Here is a 20425-nt window from a genome sequence, read left to right as displayed (position 1 = left end):
GTGAAAAATAGATGATGTTTGCGTCTAATTCAACCAGATCACTTCTTATGTAAATATTATGATTAAAAATACCCTTTCAAGGAAATATTATAATAAAACTTAATAATTGTTTCTGGCTGATGTGAGATTGCACTTTCAGTTTGCTTCTGTATTTTATAAAATAAAATAAAATTTCAATTATGGTTTTGTTTAGAATAAATACTTGAGAAAAATAATTATGATTGGGATCCAAAATAATACCTAACCTAATCCTAATCACCGTAAAAACCTAATAACCGGTTTTAACTTTAAAAAGAAAAAACCGGTTATAATCGGGACAAAAAACAACCGGTAAAACCGGTTATTGCGAAGTAAAAAAACCGGTTTTAGGTTTAAACCGGTAGGTTTTTCCCATCCCTAAGTATAAACTGTATGACATTTGAGAAACAACCATATCAATAATTTTCTCCTATCCCTGTTTATTGCCTAACTCTCTTTTGAAGAAACATTCTACGATTTTCGATGTGCAATAAAGCTGATCATCCCTAGATAACAGCCCAGTATAATTGAGCATAATTGCCGTTCCGGCGACCTAATGAAGAACAGCATTGTTTAGTATTCGAAACCGGTCGCCCAGGTTAAAATAAATTGATTATCTTATAATTATTTCTTTAACCTTGTTAAATAGGATGTGTACCAGAAAATACAAAACTTTTCCCTAGATGCATTAAAAATGTTTAATAGGTACATACACGGACATATAATCACAAAAAAAGCATGAATCATTGACTGATAATAATAAAAGACACAAGATGTATAACAGAGTAAGCTTATTTGATATCCATTGTTTTTTCATCTAAAAATGAAAACTTCTAATATTTTTTGACATTTTATGTAGGAAAAATGAGCCATTCTATTATATAGATATAGGTATTAAATTCTTTTTTAAGACGCTTGCTAAACTTGCAAAATTTGCGCTAAAATATTTACGGACATTTTTGCTTACCTCATTTTTATATCAATATAAAAATTTATCAAATTTGCTATGCGTTTATACTACCTTAGTTGAATCCATTTCTACCGTTCCAAAATACCCACATAACGTGTAATTCCCACCTCTACGTTCTACCTCACAGTCATAATTTTAACATACATACCTCTGATTATTAAGCATGTGCATAAAAAAATAGAATTTTATCAGTTTTATAGTAAAATATTTCGATATACTTCTGATCAATTAGACCCGGATCAGCATCAGTAGGGTTAGGACCGGGAGGTCGTTGGTCCAGAGTAGGTGTCACCCATGAGTCAGGCTGCCGTACTGGAATCTCAGGCTGTGTTGGAATGTAGATGGATGGAGTCGGCTTTGGTCGAGGTGGAGTTGCTTTTTCATTTGGCCTTTTGACAGGAATATCGTCATCTGAAGAATCTGGCTTAGTTTCCTTTTTGTAGAAGCCCTTTTCTCTTCGAGAAAACTGGAAGCTGATTTGCGACCAAACGTTAGTTATTCCGGGTTCTCCTGGTATTACTAAAAGTAAAAAATGAAGAATATATTAAACTTACTAAGGAAGTAAAACTTCACTTGTAGGTAGATGGTATATAGAATTTATTAAAATTTTTTTTACCTAAAAAGGTCGAAATTGAATTTACGTGGGTACATAACTAGTACAAAAAACACAAACGTTTTCGGACCAATCAGTCCATCATTAAAATTAAATTAAAATTTTAATTTTATTTTCACATAAAATATAAAACCATTTAGTACTTTAATCTCAGTTATCTTACACCATAGTAATTTACTCTTAATTTTGTTTTCTTTTCCCCGTCTAATTTACATGAATTCAGGCAACCAGTTATACTCTTAATTCTACTTTGTGATTTTTAATTAACTTAAATTGCATATCATAACAGTAAAACTCCATATTTATTCAATAATTCTTTTACCTTATATTTATCATTTAATAAATTTCCTTTTATTTTTCTTTAGTTTTTTCTTTATTCTTTTCTTCCATTTTTATAATATAAAGTAACTGTATACACATAAAATTCCCTACCTAGAAGGTCTTGTCAATATTCTTTTAATGTCATATTTCAGTCTGTCAGTTTGAAGCCAAGATGAAGACTCCATTATAGTCTCATTACATTTTTATATTATTTTAACATTCGCTTTTTATTTTAACATTTTAACTTGGCCTTTTTATACAGTGGTTTACTTATTTTAGGTTTTCAACCTGATGATGGACTGATTGGTCCGAAAACGTTTGTGTTTTCTGTACTAGTGATGTACCCACTTCAATTCAATTTGGATCTTTTTAGATCAAAAATTTTTTAATAAATTTTATATACCATCAACCTACATATGAAGTTTTACTTCCTTAGTAAGTTTTTTATTATGGTATACAGCCAATGAGAGGAATCTTTTCCTTTTAATTTTGAAGAATATATTATTATTACAATAGATTATTATGTTGGTTAGTTAAATGTTGGTTAAAGCATTGAGATACAAAGAGATTATTTTATCAAATCTTTAAAAAGGGTAAACCCTGTAGTTGTAGTTGCCTGTATTCCTTCGTTAAGACAACGTATAATGAAGTAAACACTTCTGTTGTATATAGGTATATGAATTAATTAAAAAATTCCTTAAAACTTATCCACAAGGTAGTGCAAAATTACAAAGCACAAAAGGTTTTCTGTCAAAACTGACCATCATCAGTGTGAACCTGGAAACAAGTAAACCACTTAAATTTAAAAGCAAAATGACGAAATTTTGACAGTTGAAATAATAGAAAATGTGGTTACTTACGTCCAGTGTATAAGTATATGAAACTAGCCACTTCATTCATTGTAAAAACCTCTAAATTACATTATTGATATATGTATTTAACATTGTAAAGTAGTCGACATTAAGTCGATGTATTAAGATTAATGGAATACCATATGGATTATTTTCTCATTAAGTGTAAATTGTAAAGGGTGTCTAAATATGCTTTATGGATTACTCGAAGGCTTTTGACAATGTAAGACCTGACCAACTAATAGAAATTCTCCAAAACATAGGAATTGATGATAACGACATCCTAATTGTGACAAGTCTACTGGAATCAGATAGCCAGGGTAAAAGTTGTTAATTGTGTTCTATCCCCTCTCCTTTTAATATTCGCTCCGAACCAACTTAAAAAACTGCATCACTGGATGAATCAAACGGAGGCATAAACATCAATGAAGAATTGACAAACGATATTCGATATGCAGACGATACAGATACTTGCAGTATTACCTGCAGTATTGATGAACTTTAGCATCTTATGGACAGGGTACAAAGAGCGAGTAAAGAAAGAGCACTTAACTACAAAAAGAGGTTCCTATTTAAAATCTCAAAGTTGCCCCCATCCATACCCTATGGACTGGGTATGGGAGTCGTGTTTGGTGCCTTTAGATGGATTGTTCTTCTCCTTTAAGTGTCATCTCCGCGACGAAGGTTGGCAGCTGCTCTGAACAGTTCCTTGCGCTGCATCCAAAGCATTTCCTCAGATTCTTCAACCAGGAAACGCGTCTTCTTTCTACACTCCTCCTACCTCTATTTTTTCTTGAATTATGATGAGTATCAAGATGTTATATTTTTCGCCCCTCATCACATGTACGAGTTATTACAATTTCCCCTTCCTCTGCCTATTCTCCTTAACACTTCTATATTCGTGACTGTAGGTTTGTTCTAGTTTTCTAGGTATCAGTTTAAAACGGTTTGAAACCATCAGCGAATAGTCGACCAGGCAGCGCGAGTAGAGGGGATAGAAGTAGCACTGGTGACTGTATTATGTTCTCTCACTGACCAACTGTTTGCTGACGGTTTCTGACTAGTTTGACTATTTGCTAGAACAAACCTTATATCTACCCATGAAATCCTTCACACTTTTCTAAATGTCCACATTTTAAACGCGTTAATTCGATTAATTCGATTTAATTCGATTAATTCGAAGAAGATAGATTATTTCAAAGTATAAAACATACGTTTTCAGTTTTTTTTTATTGATTTTGCCAGATATTCGATCGTCCTGCTTCTTTTGGCACACCCTATATATTTCTCTTCACATAAAACTCTATCGTATCACATTTCTAAAGTTGATTGACTTTTAAAATTAGAGGAAAAAAACATTGATAACTTGAACGAAATGTATTTATTAAACAATACGATTTCAAAATACATTTCATGTATAAATTAATGAGAATTTAATGGATGTTATTTTAAATGCTAATCAATATTTTTGAAAATATACGAAGAAATTAAATTCCTGTAGATAGCTGTATACCATAAATCACAAAAAATAGTTAAGTTCCTTTGTAAAAGGTATATTTATAAAAAATCCCTAAAAACGGCTACATCTAAGAGCATTTTCGGAATAATGATACCATCATCAGTGCTTCATACAGGTCATATTACATGTTTGAGCCACTAAAATATGTGGGTAAAAACTCTTTAGTTGTTATAAAATTTATAATTGTTTACATTATATTATAAAAATATGTGTGATGTATAAAATTCAAGAATAAAAGACCGCTAAACGCCGTAAAAATGAGTGGCGCATACAACATTCCAGCTACAAAAGATCTGATATGAATATTACGTGGCGCTAAAGTGTATTTTCATTTTGATGCAAAATAAAATTTTAGTTTTATTTTAGAAGATTTTTCCATAATATTTGCTAAATTTGAAGTAAAACGCGCCAAAAAAATAGTAACTTTGATACAGTTTGAATTTTGAAACTCTTTTGTTGCTCGTTTACGTTAAATTTAGCAAGTATTATGGAAAAATCTTCTAAAATAAAACTAAAATTTTATTTTGCATCAAAATGAAAATATATTTTTGCGCCACGTAATATTCATATCAGATCTCTTGTATGCAACCTAAAGACCAACTGGGAGCTATTCCGACAAAAACTTGATGAGAACATTGAACTAAACGTTCCACTCAAGACACCACAGAACATTGATGAAGCCGTCGCAAATCTAACAAAAGGAATTCAAACAGCAGCCTGGCACGCAACTCCCAATGTTGCCGATAATAAATCCAAAGGTGATAATCCAATTATTGTAAAAGAAAAAATCATAGAGAAACGAAGACTTCGTAAAAAGTGACAAAACAATAGAACTGAAATCAATAAAAGGAATTATAACAGAGCAGCATCTGAATTAAAAAGACTACTACACGCAATAAGGAATCAGAACGTACAAGAGTACCTCGAAAAACTAACACCTACGGAAGCAACAGATTATTCTCTATGGCGTGCTACACGAAAAATGAAAAGACCAATACAACAAATACCTCCGCTTAGAGACTCTGCGGGAACATGGGCCAGAAGTATTAATGAAAAAGCAAAGGCCTTTGCTGAACACCTAAGCAACGTCTTTAAACCTTACAACATGGACCAAAACGACGAAGATAATAATGAAATCTTAAATTTTCTTGATATACCTTTTCAAATGGATCTTCCAATAAAAAAATTTAAACCTAAAGAAATCCGAATGGTAATTATGAATGAAATCAATCCAAAAAAGGCTCCTGGATATGACCTCGTCACTGGAAAAATCCTGCAAAACGTAACTAAGAAAACAATCATGGCAATAACACATATATTTAATGCAATACTTACGTATGCACATTTTCCCAATCAGTGGAAAGTAGCAGAGATCATAATGTTACAAAAACCAGGAAAAGACCCCAAAGAACTGAACTCATATAGACCCATTAGTCTCTTACCTATATTATCTAAGCTATTTGAAAAAAATGTTTCTACGTCGATTAGAACCAATAATAGAAGAAACAAGATTAATTCCAAAACATCAATTTGGTTTTCGTAGCAAACATGGAACAATAGAGCAAACACATCGTATAGTCAAACAAATCAGCAATGATCTAGAAAACAAGAGGTACTGTAGTGCAGCTTTTCTAGATATCAGCCAAGCATTCGACAAAGTGTGGCATACAGGACTCCTCCATAAGCTGAAGAAAAATCTTCCGTATCAATATTATTTAATTATAAAATCGTATCTGACAGATCGCTTTTCATTAGTAAAACAACAAGATGCTCGCTCAGAACTATTTAAAATAAAATCCGGCGTCCCATAAGGTAGTGTACTTGGTCCCTTACTATACCTGTTATTTACTGCTGACCTACCTACAACTAGATCGACAACAGTCGCAACATTCGCGGATGACACAGGTATTATCGCATCTCACACAGACCCCCAAAGAGCTTCGCATAACTTACAAGTCCACTTAAATAAAATAGAAAAATGGTTAAAAAAATGGAAACTAAGAGCTAATGAAACAAAATCGACCCACATGACATTTACCATGCGAAGAGAGAGCTGTCCACCAGTATACATAAACAACAAACAATTATTACAAGTATATACAACCAAATACCTGGGCATACATCTAGATAAAAGACTAACATGGAGAAAACACATATTCACCAAAAGAAAGCAACTTGGACTCAAACTTCAACAAATGTACTGGATTCTGGGTAGACATTCAAAACTGTCAATTGAAAATAAATTAGTGGTATACAAAGCCATACTTAAACCCATATGGACCTATGGCATACAGCTATGGGGCTCAGCCAGCAACTCTAGCTTGGAAATTATACAACGTTTTCAAAATAAGGCATTAAGAACCATAGTAAACGCTCCATGGTACGTCCCCAACGCAGTAATAGAGAGAGACCTGAAAGTTCCCAGCATCAAAGAAGAAATCAGCAAATACAGTGAAAAGTATGAAGAAAGACTTAGTGCGCATCCAAATGATTTCGCGAGTGAATTATTAAACACGGAGGGTGAAGTTCGCAGACTTAAGCGTTATAAACCAACTGACTTACCAAATAGATTTTTAGATAAATTAGAACTATTTTAAGTTTTACTTTATTTTACTAGTAGTACTATCTATACATTTGTTGATAATTTAGAAAGGAAAGTTTTCATTAGAATTCTTACCTACATGTCATAGCCTAAGAAAGTCATAACTTTAACTAACTGATTGTTCCTAACGGAACAGATTGTTAAATAAATTGGAGTAAAAAAAAAGATCTCTTGTAGCTGGAATATTGTATGCGCCACTTATTTTTACGGCGTTTAGCGGTTTTTTATTCTTGTATCAGGAGTTTTTCAAAGTTTTTTTATAAATTAAATGTATGAAGTTGAATGCAATTTTTCTCGATTACACGTTAAGCTTTATAAATGGTCGCCTTTGTCGCATTATCTCCCAAATAATCTAGTGTCCATCGAATGTACACTAGATTTTTTTCTATTCGAAATAGACTGAAAAAAATTATTGGGATGGCCGGTTAATGAACTCGGATGGCCCGTTGCCAGATCAAATTTAGCGTCGTAACCACTACAACTACATAAACGGAATAATCGTTAATTTTATTATACTTTTGTAGCTTAATAACTTCTAAACGGCTTAACCGATCTTGATCACTAAACATGAGTTTGAAACGTATTGACAAGTAGTATCTGATGGATCTAATGTCAAGTATGATAACTGAAGCTATTACAGGAATTATTGAGCTTGAAAAACCGTTTTTCCCATAGGAAATAGATTTGATCATACTTATGAAGCCTATAACTTAAAAATTCGAATTTTCCCGTATATGAGGTATACACCGTCAGATTCGTCTAGATTCCTTCTGCAAACGCTCAGTTATCTGCGCAATTCGTAGGTTGAAATTTTGAGCAATTGTCGAAAAACCAAAATTTTCAAAGTATAGTTTTTCAGTTTTTCGGCGATACTGAGCCGTGTGTATGTCTGATCCTGACGGCTTAAACATCATTTGAAAGCTAAACTCAACATTATTGATTTGGTGTATTTGCGGTTCTCCTGTCTCTTTGTGAACCGAAGATATATACCCCCAAAAATATACCGTTTTGTACTTACCAAGTCCTATAGTTGGCTGATGAATGGTCAAAAGTCACAAACTACACCAGTTCTAAATCGGCCCTGACTCCCTCTTCAAACACAGAAAAAAAATTCAGATCGGTTTAACTTTTCCAGCCACATACACACATATCCTCTATCCACAAACATTTTCCCTTTTTTAAATAGAAATTGAGTCATATTTCTGAGCTCGGTAACTTTTGAATGGTATAACCGGTTTTCACAATTAGACATGCGTTGGAAAGATAATGATCAGTACTATTAAAAGCCGCAAAGGTCGGACTTAAATTTATTTTCGAAGTTTTTGAGAGTTTTGGGGACGAGAACTGCCGTTCTCTGGTAATTCCTGGACTTAACTATCAGGCATCACATAACTCTTCCCATGTGGGTTGCAATGTCCAGAGGGTAGACCTCACATAACGGACTTATTAACGTTCATTATCATCATCAGTAGCTATAATAACTTGTTAACGTTGCTAACTTTGTTAACGTTGCTACTTGAAGTCCGTTATTTGAGGTCTACCCTCTAGACATTTTTATAATATAATGTAAACAATTTAAAATTTTATAACAACTAAATGTTTTTCCCACATATCTTGGTAACACAAACATTGTAATGTGATCTGTACTAAGCACTGATGATGGAATCATTATTCCAAAAACGTGGTAAAATATACTACGATGGTCAAATCTTGGATGAGTGGTTACAATAACTGAAGAAAATATGATAGTTTCTGAAAGACTTACCTGGTTCAGCAGGACCACTACAGTATATTCTATCGTTATATGTGAGTCCAGTTATTTTAGGTATAACGTTGGTAAATGGAAAAAATATGTTGTATATAACGTGCGACGTACCATCGTTTAGTTCATTTAGTTCAGTTAATCTTTCCAGTCTTAGTTTCTGCAAAAAAGTTAAGTTAAATAATTGAGGGGGTTAGAGGTAAAAGGGTTTAAGTGCACTTTTTTAAAATTTTACTCTAAGTAATTTAACTCTTAACTCTAACTAATTTAAGCATATTTCGCCCTACAGTCGCCATCTATCGCCATTATATTTAGTTCACTGAAAACAATTGCAGTTTGCTTTGGTAGTAAACAGGTTTAACCATGCGCTTGAACCGTTTCACCACAAAACTATTTTTAGTACTCTGTAAAAACAAATAGTAATAAACGGGTTTAGGTGCGCTTGAACCATTTTAGCACAAAACTATTTTTAGTATTCTGTAGTGTGTAAACACATGTTAATACAGGATTATATTCGAGTAAATAAATATTAGATTTATGACCAATTTTGAAGACTAATTAAGTATTATGCAACTTGCCAGTTGTAGTTACACTGTGGATAACAGCTGGGACAAAAATGATTAGTAATGTAGGATTGTAAATAGTTTACCTTATATTTTAAATTCCCCTGTATATCATTTTTCTTAATTATTAGTACGAGAACGGGATAAGGGTCTCACATATGGACGTTGGCCCAGATGTGCAGAACGAATTGGGGATTACGGCGACGGTAGCGGACTACTTTTAACTTTATAGTTTTAGTTTATTGTAAAAAGACGGCGGCGGGTCGGTACATACTTTGAACCAATTTTAATTGGGTTCTTTCACAGGAAAAAGGAGATTAGCCTAAGAGGGTTGGTTTTAGCGTAGGGAACTAGAACGAATACAGGCGGTCGATTTTACCAGCATAAACGCGACGGACGTGCTCTTAGGGTTAATAAGACGTAAAAAGACGAATTAAGACGGGTATTATATTGATTAGACGCAAATTATCTATAAATACATTTCTTTTTTGTAAGAATAAGAACACGTAAGATTTTAGTCGCAATTACACAACACTATTACATTTCGTCAATTTAATAGTATCAATAATTTAGTCATCTATTTTATTAATTAAAACTGTTAAACATCAAACGGACTTTTATTACGATTGTCTTTAAAGAAAACCTACAGTAATATATAGTTAATATCTGCACTTGAACCGATTTACCAGTACCATTTATCAACACCATGTACCGATTCAAGTACATTTTTTTAAAATTGAAAAAAAAGGAAGGAGTAGTGGTAGGAAGAGTAGTAATATACCCTTATATTTTTATCATTTTATGGTACAATGTACAGGGTGTCCCAAATTGGTATGTTTTGCAGTGTATACCGAAAACTAGAGGAGATAGAAAAAAAGTAGTTAGGATGTCATGACTTCTTTTTTCGTTAAAGTAACGATTGCCCAATCAAATCATCAATAGCTCCTTACATTATCGAGATACTGGGCGATTATTAAAAAATGTCGAAAACGACAGGGTTACAGATCTTTTTTATTAAGAAAAATTTTAAAAAACTTTATAGGAACTTTTGATAGATATATTACGGACGGATTCAGTGGCGTACAAAAAATTTTTTTAGGGGGTCTCGCTAAGGAAATATAAACCATACTTATGTTTTTTTAAATGGGACACTCTGTATATTTTGAAATTTTTTGTTTACCTTTTTAATTCTCTTTCATCTGATATGACATATCATATATCTATGTTCAGTTGTTGGAGCTACCGTGCAAATAAGTTGTTTATAGTTAACGTCAGGTTAAAGGCACTTAAAAATAACACACTCGGTAACATATTTTAACATTTTAATACTAGGGTACCAATTCTTGACATTTTTAAATAAAATCAATCAACTTAAAAAAATAGGAATAACGAATTTACCAACAACAAAAAACTACTTAACTACAAGAATTAATTTTAGAAAAATAATAACATTAACATAAACCAACAAACAACAATAATAAACAACGTAACAACTATAATTAATTTTACAAAAATATGAAAATCATAATAAATTTTCAAAATACTCCCCGTTTTGTTGTAATAATAATTGACACCTTTTTCTTACAGATCTTACACAATTGAGTATATGCAGTGCATATTATGCACTGGTTTTATTTTTCTAAATGCTTGATGAATGCTTTGCAATAATTCTTCCTTTGTATTAAATTCAGTTTTATAAATGTTGTTTTTTAAAATCCTCAAATAAAAAAATCAGGAGGATATAGTTCTGGTGAACGAGGGGGCCACCTAATAGGACCATAAGTTCCAATCCACCGATTATGAAATTTTTCATTTAAATAATTTCCAACGAATTCTGCATTATGGGCAGGTTCTCCATCTTGTCGCCAAAATGTATTCCGATCAGCCAAATATTACTCATCAGAAATGTTATTTAAATTAGTTTCAAAGATGTTAGTTTATCGTCAAATAGGTGATAAACTAATTTATTATGCTTGACAAAACAACTAACGTTAAAACCGAATCTGCCTTGCCTCCTGGTCCCTTGAACTAAGTGGGAATTTGAGTCATTCCAATATTGTTCATTGTGTCGGTTAAATATTCCTGCACTGGATATGCGAGCTTCATCGCTAAATATTACCTTTGAATAAAAATTTGGATTTTCATTACATTGTTCTGTATACCATTCTGCAAATTGTATCCTTCTCAAATAATCGTTAGGATATCAATATCGTGTCAATTATTATTACAACAAAACGGGGAGTATTTTGAACATTTATTATAATTTTCATATTTTTGTAAAATGAATTATAGTTGTTACGTTGTTTATTATTGTTGTTTCTTGGTTTATGTTAATGTTATTATTTTTGTAAAATTAATTCTTGTAGTTAAGTAGTTTTTGTTGTTGGTAAATTCGTTATTCCTATTTTTTAAGTTGATTGATTTTATTTTTGCTAAATAAAAATGTCAAGGATTGGTACCCTAGTATTAAAATGTTAAAATACGTTACCGAGTATTTTATTTTTAAGTGCCTTTAACCTGACGTCAAGTATAAACAATTTATTTGCACGGTAGTTCGAACAACTCAAAATAGATATATGATATGTCATATCAGATGAAAGAGAATTAAAAAGGTAAAGGAAAAATGTCAAAATATACAGGGTGTCCCATTTAAAAAAACATAAGTATGGTTTATATTTCCTTAACGAGACCCCCTAAAAAAGTTTTTTGTAGGCCACTGAATCCGTCCATAATGTATCTATCAAAAGTTCCTATAAAGTTTTTTAAAATTTTTCTTAATAAAGAAGATCTGTAACCCTGTCGTTTTCGACATTTTTCAATAATCGCCCAGTATCTCGATAATGTGAGGAGCTATTGATGATTTGATTGGGCAATCGTTACTTTAACGAAAAAAGAAGTCATGACATTTCAACTACTTTTTTTCTATCTCCTCTAGTTTTCGATATACACTGCAAAACATACCAATTTGGGACACCCTGTACACTAGACATATTTTAGTTTAGTGACTCCTAGAATTTGTAAAACTTAAACAACTTTGAAGCTGATTATCTCAGAACTATCAAAACTGCACTTAAACCCTTTTACATCTGGCCCTCTCAATTATGACGAGATTGTTTGGACTTTAAAATATTAATATCATAAAATTATATCGATACAATTCCAAAATTATAAATCAGTCATTCCCTTACGTACTTTTCAGTCTCCCCAGACCCCATCAGAGGGGTTACATGATCAACTCTGAATCGAAACGAAACCAAACTGTCTATTTAAGGCAAGCGTCCACAGACCCGCATCGTACGCATCGGACGTATCGTACGCAACGGATTTTAGTTTGCCTTGTACAGAAACTTATGTAACCGCGTCCACTGATCCGCATCGTACGGATCGCATTATCGATTGTCAAACTAAAATCCGTTGCGTACGATGCGTACGATGCGGGTCTGTGGACGCTTGACTTTAAGCCGAATTTAAGAGAATAAATCAAATTTTTCTGAAATATTTACGATATACAGTGTGGCGCAAATTTGCTACATTACAATCATATCATCAGGGGTCGTATTTTCGAATTAAATCGAATATTTTCGCATACGGGTTAACTCGAATGAAAAATTTCGTATACCAACGTGAATGTGTATTTTTGAACGTCCTTCGAACACTGCAAATTCGAATAACATTGAACTTATTTGTCATCTGAAGAGTCGCAATGTTGCCATACTTTTTTTGTATATTTCTTGTATAATTTCAATCAATGGTAGGTATATCGCAGTATTAAAAATAAAATGTTATATTTGTTAGATATACTGGGGTATAATGTACAAGAATAAGATTGTATAAGAACGTTTAATATATAAAGATAACGACTTATGGTCTGAACAAATTATAAAAAATGCCATTTTTTGGGAAAAGTTGTTTAGCAGTTATTTTAAGTGCAATTGAATCTTAAGAGTGCATAGGAATATTAGTAATATCGATTTGCAAAGTCCGCAGAAAGTGTGCTATTTTGTTTAATATTATTTTTGTATCCAGTATTTACACTGAGATTTTACTATTTATTTTTCAAAACTTTACTTCAAAGCGATTTTTTAAATGCACCTTTATATAATGTGATAGTATGAAAAATTGAGGATATGGCAACGGTGTCATATGTCAAATTTGGAGCTTAGATCCAATGATAAAATGCGTACATAAAGTAAGGTTAGGTTATATTTTCAAGGCATAATCGTACAACATGTTCTTTCTTTCTATTAACCTTTAACTACACGCGCTGGCGTACTTTGTACGCCAGATATAAGAATTCTACTGGAAATATATTTAAAAATTTAATTTTTGACCTTGCTTATTTTTCTTACCTATCACTGGAATGTGCTTTACAATTTGGTTTTAGTTTCGTTATAATCGGCGTGCTGGAAAGATCGTAATTTACATTTTATTATTTGTTGTTTCCGGTGGTGGACAATATACCCCAGGATTATATTACTATAAGTCGTAATATAAGTACATATTTTAATTGTTTTTTAGTCATTATGGCAAAAAATATATTTTTCTTTGTAAACAATACTTTTTCTCCTGTAAAAAATCACATTTAAAAAAATTTTTTATTAGTAATTTTATTTATCATGGAATCCAGTTATTCCATGATTCCAGTTATAAAACCCAATTGGCTTACTTAAAAGGAACTCCAAGTATCCACTGATGCCGAATAAGGTTTGTAACAAACAACTAAGTGTATTTTTTCAAAAAAAATTAAACAAATCCGCTGTTTTTAAGTGTATTTTCTTGTGGCGTACAAAGTACGCCACGCGTGTAGTTATGTTATAACTTGATGCGCGGGTAGTTAAAGGTTAAAGAATTATTTAAACCAGCCATTGAAAATAAATTTCAATGTAAAAATATTGTAGACAACAACACAATTAACACTATCAGCTAAAACTATCATGACAGCTGAAATAACCTTGAAATGACAACAATAATTCGTATACGAGCATCACGATTCGAATGGTTCATACCCATTCGAGTCGTCGTATACGAAAAAATTCGTACACGAAGTATTCGAAAATACAAGACACCGGATTTCAAGCGAAATTCTTCTAATTTCGTATGCGAAATATGCACGAATGAATTCGAAAATAGGACCCCAGTTCTGAGACGGTGGAGGAAGTTTTTTAAAAACTTAAGTACCTACTTACGAAAGAATGAATAAGTTTTCCGAGGCTTCAACAATTTGCAAGCAATACGGATGCTGAGACTAAGGAAGATGAGGGAATTTTACAGCGCGGTAAAGTTCCAACGAGAATGGTTCCCTTCTTACTCCAATCAGAGTAAACATGTAAATCAAAAATGAATAACCATTTTCAATTTCGTTGCAAAACGAAAATACAGCCAAACCATATTCTAGTCCAATCAGAGAGTGCAGCAAGCACCCCTACCTACAAAGCTTAAAAGCAAGTAAAGCGGCGGGATCTCTTAATGACACAATCTGGAAGAAAAAACACTTAACACGAGACACAAAAGCAAGAATCTATAAAGCAGCAATTAGACCTATATTGACTTACACGGCGAAGACAAGACCTGACACATCTAAAACGAGACAACTACTAGAAACAACAGAGATGAAAATACTCCGACGAATATTAGGGAAAAGTCTGTTGGATAAGGAGAGAAGCGAAAATATAAGAAGATCATGCAATGTAGAAGACATAAATGGATGGGTGACAAAACGGAAACAGGAGTGGAAAGAACACGTTAGTAGAATGGCAGAGGATAGGATAGTACGAATAGCACGAGATAAGTCACCAAATGGACGAAGAAGTATTGGCAGACCAAGAAAAGAAACAGGCTTTAAAGCCTACATTAAAGAAGGAAGAAGAAGAAGAAAGTACCTACCTACGAAAGTAAATATCTTTGGGACATTATCTTTTTGTGGAGCTGCTCATTGCATATTAATTACATAATTTATTTACTCCAGCTTATTCACAAATCCCAACGTGTAATGTAATGTTTTGATTTATTAATTTATTAACTGCATTATTAGTAAAAAAAGATCTAAAAAAGATGTCTAACGATAATCTAAAAAAAGATTTTTTCTAATTTTATTTTACGCAACAATGCAATAATGATTATAAATTTTATTTGTGAATCATGAGGTTTTTCCCATCACTAAGATTTGTGTCTCGCAGTGGTGTCTCTACCATTTATTGCTACTGCAAAATTATTTTAGTCATATTGCGGAAAACACTTTTTAGAATCAATAGAAAAACAAGAAATAACTATTTTTCTGTAGAATTCACATATCTTTAACTTGTTCTCTCCGATAATAGTTTATTCATGTTTATCTGATTCGAATTGATTAACATAAGGACTAGTATGTATAATCACAATGTGGTAAAACCGCAATGGTATGTGTAATACAGTACACTACTGTAATGTTTGTGGTTAGATATCTCTCCTACAAAATATGTCGCAATATTTGTTTATTTATAATGTCCTGTGAAATATCATGTTCTTGATGAATGATTATCAACCATAACTGTTGCGAATAATGAATGGATCATTATCATCAATGGTGCTACAGCCCTATGAAAGAGCCTCGACGTCCCCAAGTCTATTACGCCAGTCAGTCCTATCCATTGCCAACCGTTGCCAGTTTGCTGCGCCTATTTTTCTCCCATCCTCATCCACACCATCCTTCCATCTGAGTTTTGGACTACCCCTATTTCTACTACACACAGGTTGTCCTGCTAGATGTCCTGCCCATCTTAGTCTTATTCTTATAAAAGATTAATGGATATTATCAGCAATATTTGTAGTGCATTGGGGTTCTTAAAAATTGTCTTGTCAATTGACTTTTGACGTTTTATAATCGGATGTCGTTGTCAAAATACAAAATATTATCAAATTAAACAAAAATTATATTGCTTAGTAAAAAATTTGTCTAATAATTTATTTAATCTGACTCATTTATATTTATTTTTTACACTAAGCAACAACATTTTTGTTTAATTTAGTAATATTTTGTATTTTGACAACGACATCCGATTTGGGCGTCGAAAAGTTAATAAAATAATTTTTTTAGTTAAATTGTGGCTTATTTCCCATTCAGAATAGTTGATAACAATAATTAAAATATGCATAAATAAATGTAGAATAGAAAAAAAAATAAAAAATGCTTACCGGTTGGGTAAAACTTCCCAAGAAAGATGCATTTACACTAAATACTAACAACTCGGCGTTATCGTATGGTATTTGCGCTTCTCCGTATATTCTTCCTTGTGGATCTTTGTAGTACTGAAACATATTAGGGCATGGATTGGGAGGAACTCTTATACTCAGTATCACTGGCAGACAAATCAGTAGAACAACAAGCCCATATTTGTGCTTCATCTTGAATTATCTGAAAGTAAAATACTTATTATAAACAAAAAGTTTCTAGCTTTTAAAATAAACAACAGTGCTGTTGGGTGGACCGAGTACCTTAACAGTAACTGGTCCCAAGCCCGAAAAAACGCAGAGGGAATCTTCAGCAAGGTTAGAACCCTACTGATGGACTATAAATACTTTGATCATATAGATATGTTATGACTATATATAGTTATGACTTGTATCATATAGTTATGACTTGTAAAAACGGATTCAACGATGACGACAAATGCGAGAAAATTAAAAACGAAAAATGTTCTTCGAATCGGTATGTGAAACGTAGAATCAAAAATAAACAAGAAATAACGAAATAAGAACTTCCGAAAAATATTGATATCGGTGCGCTTTAAAAATTATGTTAGATAATCAAACGTTCCACAATGGTGTTGCGAAAGAAACCAGAGCCAAAGAAGGAGTCCCGCTATTAGTACACCAGATATTTCCAAATCTAATAGAAGACTGTAAATATGTCACAGAAAGAATAGTTCGCATAATAGATTAAACTAGACGTCAAGGCAATCTAAGGACAGATAACGCTAGAAACAACAAACAAAGAAATAAAAATACCCAAAAGAATAATAGGGCAGTCAATGAGGATTTTCCACCCCCTCTCGGGGGTGGAAAATTTTTTGGTTAAAATAACCACGGAAGTGGCTAGTGAACCTTATTCTAAGCAAAAACTGTTTTATAATTTATCTTTTGAAAACTTAATACTTTTCGAGTTATTCGTGGTTGAAAATTGGCCATTTTCATTGAAAAATGACACTTTTTCGGATGGTTTTCTGCGAATCCCTTAAAAACTATGCTTCTAACAAAAAAACTATTTCAAATATTTTTGTCGCTTATAAAAAAAAAACAAAGAGAATCGTTCCTTCACAAATCTTCTAGTTGTAATACAAAAAGAGATATGGTGGGTGAGAAGAGGTTGTTTTTTGGTGAAAGCTCAAATCGGTGTATTCAACTTGAAATAATAGAGAAACGGTCGATATAAGGTGTATAATACTACCAATACCTTTTAGAGCACAGTGGAACCTCGATAACTCCGATTAATAGGGACCGCGGCCGATCTGGGTAATCCAAATTCCGGGTTAGCCGGAGAATATAGTAAAAATTAATAAAACACGGTATACTTGTAGATAAACTCCGTTATAATTGAAATAACATGAAATATATATATGCACAGTACCTACACATCTGAATTACTAAAAACACGCAAACACAAACCTAAGCAAACGGAAACGAACAATACAAGACTATACTACACACAATACAGTCAAAATCGGAACGATGTTATGTTATTTAAGAACAGTGAAAACTAAGACCATTGTTTAAAAAAGAATTTTTTAAATAATCTGTTAGTCTTTTTTAAACAATGCTAAGACAGTTTGAAATAAATAAAGGAATGCTACAACAGGTGCCTGTTGTTTCCGATAAACGGAGACAATGAATGTCACTCTACTCTGCCACCGTGTGCCATGAGGCATTTTTACTATCGTATAAGAAGTTCAAATTACACAAATACACATTATCTCTCAAATATTAAATTACATACATTTTTATTTTTGAAATGTTTGTCTGATGAAAATCGGTCCGGGTTAGCAGGACTTCCGGGTTATCAGGGGCCGACTTATCGGGGTTTCACTGCACTTGAAAAGAACTTTAAAATGAGCAATATTAAATGTCAATTACATTCAACCTAAGCGAGATATGCTGCAAAATATTGATGACTAATGTATTTTAAGAAAAAATGGGAAGTATATTTTAACCCCTAATCCATCAGAATTTAAATACATCGTTTTCCTTTTACAATACTCTTTATTATAGTGTTATTTCTATGTTAAAAAAGTTGTACTGGTTTAAAATGAATGGTTTTTGAAAAAAATAAGGTAAAATTATAGAGCGCAGTTTTAAATTTTCTTAAAAATCTTCCTTTTTGTCCATGTAGCTCGAAAATGATAAATAGGGTTTTTTTAGATAAAATTTTTTTTTATATTTCATCATTACTGTATCTCTTATTGTTTTCAAGTTACAGGGAGAAAAAGGCAGCTTTTTAAGAAAATTTAAAAATCGCTTTATAATTTGATCTTAATTTTTTTTTCAAAAACCATTCATCTTAAACCCGTCCAACATTTTGAACATATAAATAACACTATAATAAAAGGCATAGTAGAAGGAAAACGATGCATTAAAATTCTGGTGGATGAGGGGTTAAATATACTTCTCATTTTTTCTTAAAATACATTAGTCATCAATTATTTTGAAGCATATCTCGCTTAGTTTGAACGTAATCGACATTTAATATTATCAATTTTAAAGGACTTTTTAAGCACTACAAAAGGTATTGCTAGCATTATACACCTACAATCGACCGTTTCTCTGTTATTTCAAGTTGAATACACCGATTTGCGCATGCACAAAAAAAACAAACTCTTCTCACCTACCATATCTCTTTTTGTATTATAACTAGAAGACTTACGACGAAACGAATCTCTTTGTTTTCTTATAAGCTACAAAAATGTTTTATATAGATTTTTTAGTGAGATGCATAGTTTTTAAGGTATTCGCAAAAAATAGTTCGAAAAGGTGTCATTGTTTAACGAAAATGGAAAATTTTCAACCACGAATAACTCAAAAAGTATCGAGTTTTCAAAAAATATATAGAACAGTTTTTGCTTAGAATTAGGTTATATAGCCACTTCCGTGGTTATTTTAACCGAAAAATTTTCCACTTACGAGAAGGAGTGGGAACCACCCCCAAGATAAAAGCACACATCGGCATATGGTAGACTTTGAATTAGAAGATAAGTAGAGGCTATTCCCATAATGTCATTAAAATCTATGCAGTAGAATAGAATTCGGAGGTAATATCCTATTCTTACTCCCATTGACTGGCGTATAATACGAATTTATAAGGCCAGTATAAAGCAGATAATGACGTATGCATCAGAAACAACACCCGGCATAGACAAAACACACATAATGCTGGAAACAGCAGAAATAAGAAGAACCGCAGGAAACACATTGATAGGCAGAATAAGGACTGATGATATCAGGACAAAATGTACTGGTACAGGGTATAAACGAATGGATACTAAAAATAAAAAAGAATGGAACAAGCATACAAGTAAAAAGGTGGATGCAAATGTCGTTAAGATAGCAACGGACAAATCACCAAGGAGTAGAAGTATTGGCCGATAGCGAAAGAGATGGAGTGACAATCATTCATAGAGGCAACAACCCGCCAATGAACAAGAAAAATTGCTTATATTAGAGCAAAAAGAGATGGCATGATTGAGAGGTCGGGAGGCTTGTCCCCGAGGCAGTTTGGTTTCTGTAAAGGGAGAAGCACGATTGATGCAATCGTGAGTGTATTCGACGCATTGCGCAATAGAGGGGATGAACACCGTTGGGCGGCCCTGTTGTTGTTCGATGTTAGGAATGCATTCAATATGCTGCAGTGGAACGAGGTAATGAAGGCAATGGAGGAGAGAGAGTGTCCTGGATACCTGATGAACGTGGTAGCGGAGTATCTGTCTAAAAGAAGAATTATGGTGGAGAAAGGCACGATCGTGGATGTGACGGCAGGTGTTCCCCAGGGATCTGTCTTGGGCCCGACGCTATGGAATCTAGCATATGACGGGATTCTGAACTGTGAATATGGAGAGGGTACATCTCCCTTCGCATTTGCAGGCGATCTCGCTGTGCTGGTAGTGGCACGGGACGAGCCAGATCTTAAATACCGGGTACGGAAAGCAGGCGACGTCGTGAAGAAATGGATGACACAGCATGG

At 32.9% G+C, this 20425-nt stretch overlaps 1 protein-coding gene across 1 annotated transcript in view; it reads right to left on the bottom strand.

Moving 5' to 3' along the window:
• LOC114324796 (serine protease gd) overlaps positions 1 to 20425 on the bottom strand; it is an 83304-nt gene that overhangs the window by 42380 nt on the left and 20499 nt on the right. The window contains exons 2-4 of the mRNA XM_028272644.2: positions 16390 to 16609; positions 8660 to 8816; positions 1207 to 1507 (exon numbers count right to left, since the gene is read on the bottom strand). Coding sequence (XP_028128445.1) covers positions 1207 to 1507; positions 8660 to 8816; positions 16390 to 16599 — 668 coding nt within the window. The 5' untranslated portion in view covers positions 16600 to 16609. The remainder of the gene's footprint in view (positions 1 to 1206; positions 1508 to 8659; positions 8817 to 16389; positions 16610 to 20425) is intronic.

The sequence above is a fragment of the Diabrotica virgifera genome, chromosome 7 (assembly GCF_917563875.1).
Source record: "Diabrotica virgifera virgifera chromosome 7, PGI_DIABVI_V3a".
Lineage (NCBI taxonomy): Eukaryota > Metazoa > Arthropoda > Insecta > Coleoptera > Chrysomelidae > Diabrotica > Diabrotica virgifera.
Note: the sequence above shows the minus strand (reverse complement) of the source record. Positions and strands in the feature narration are given on the sequence as shown.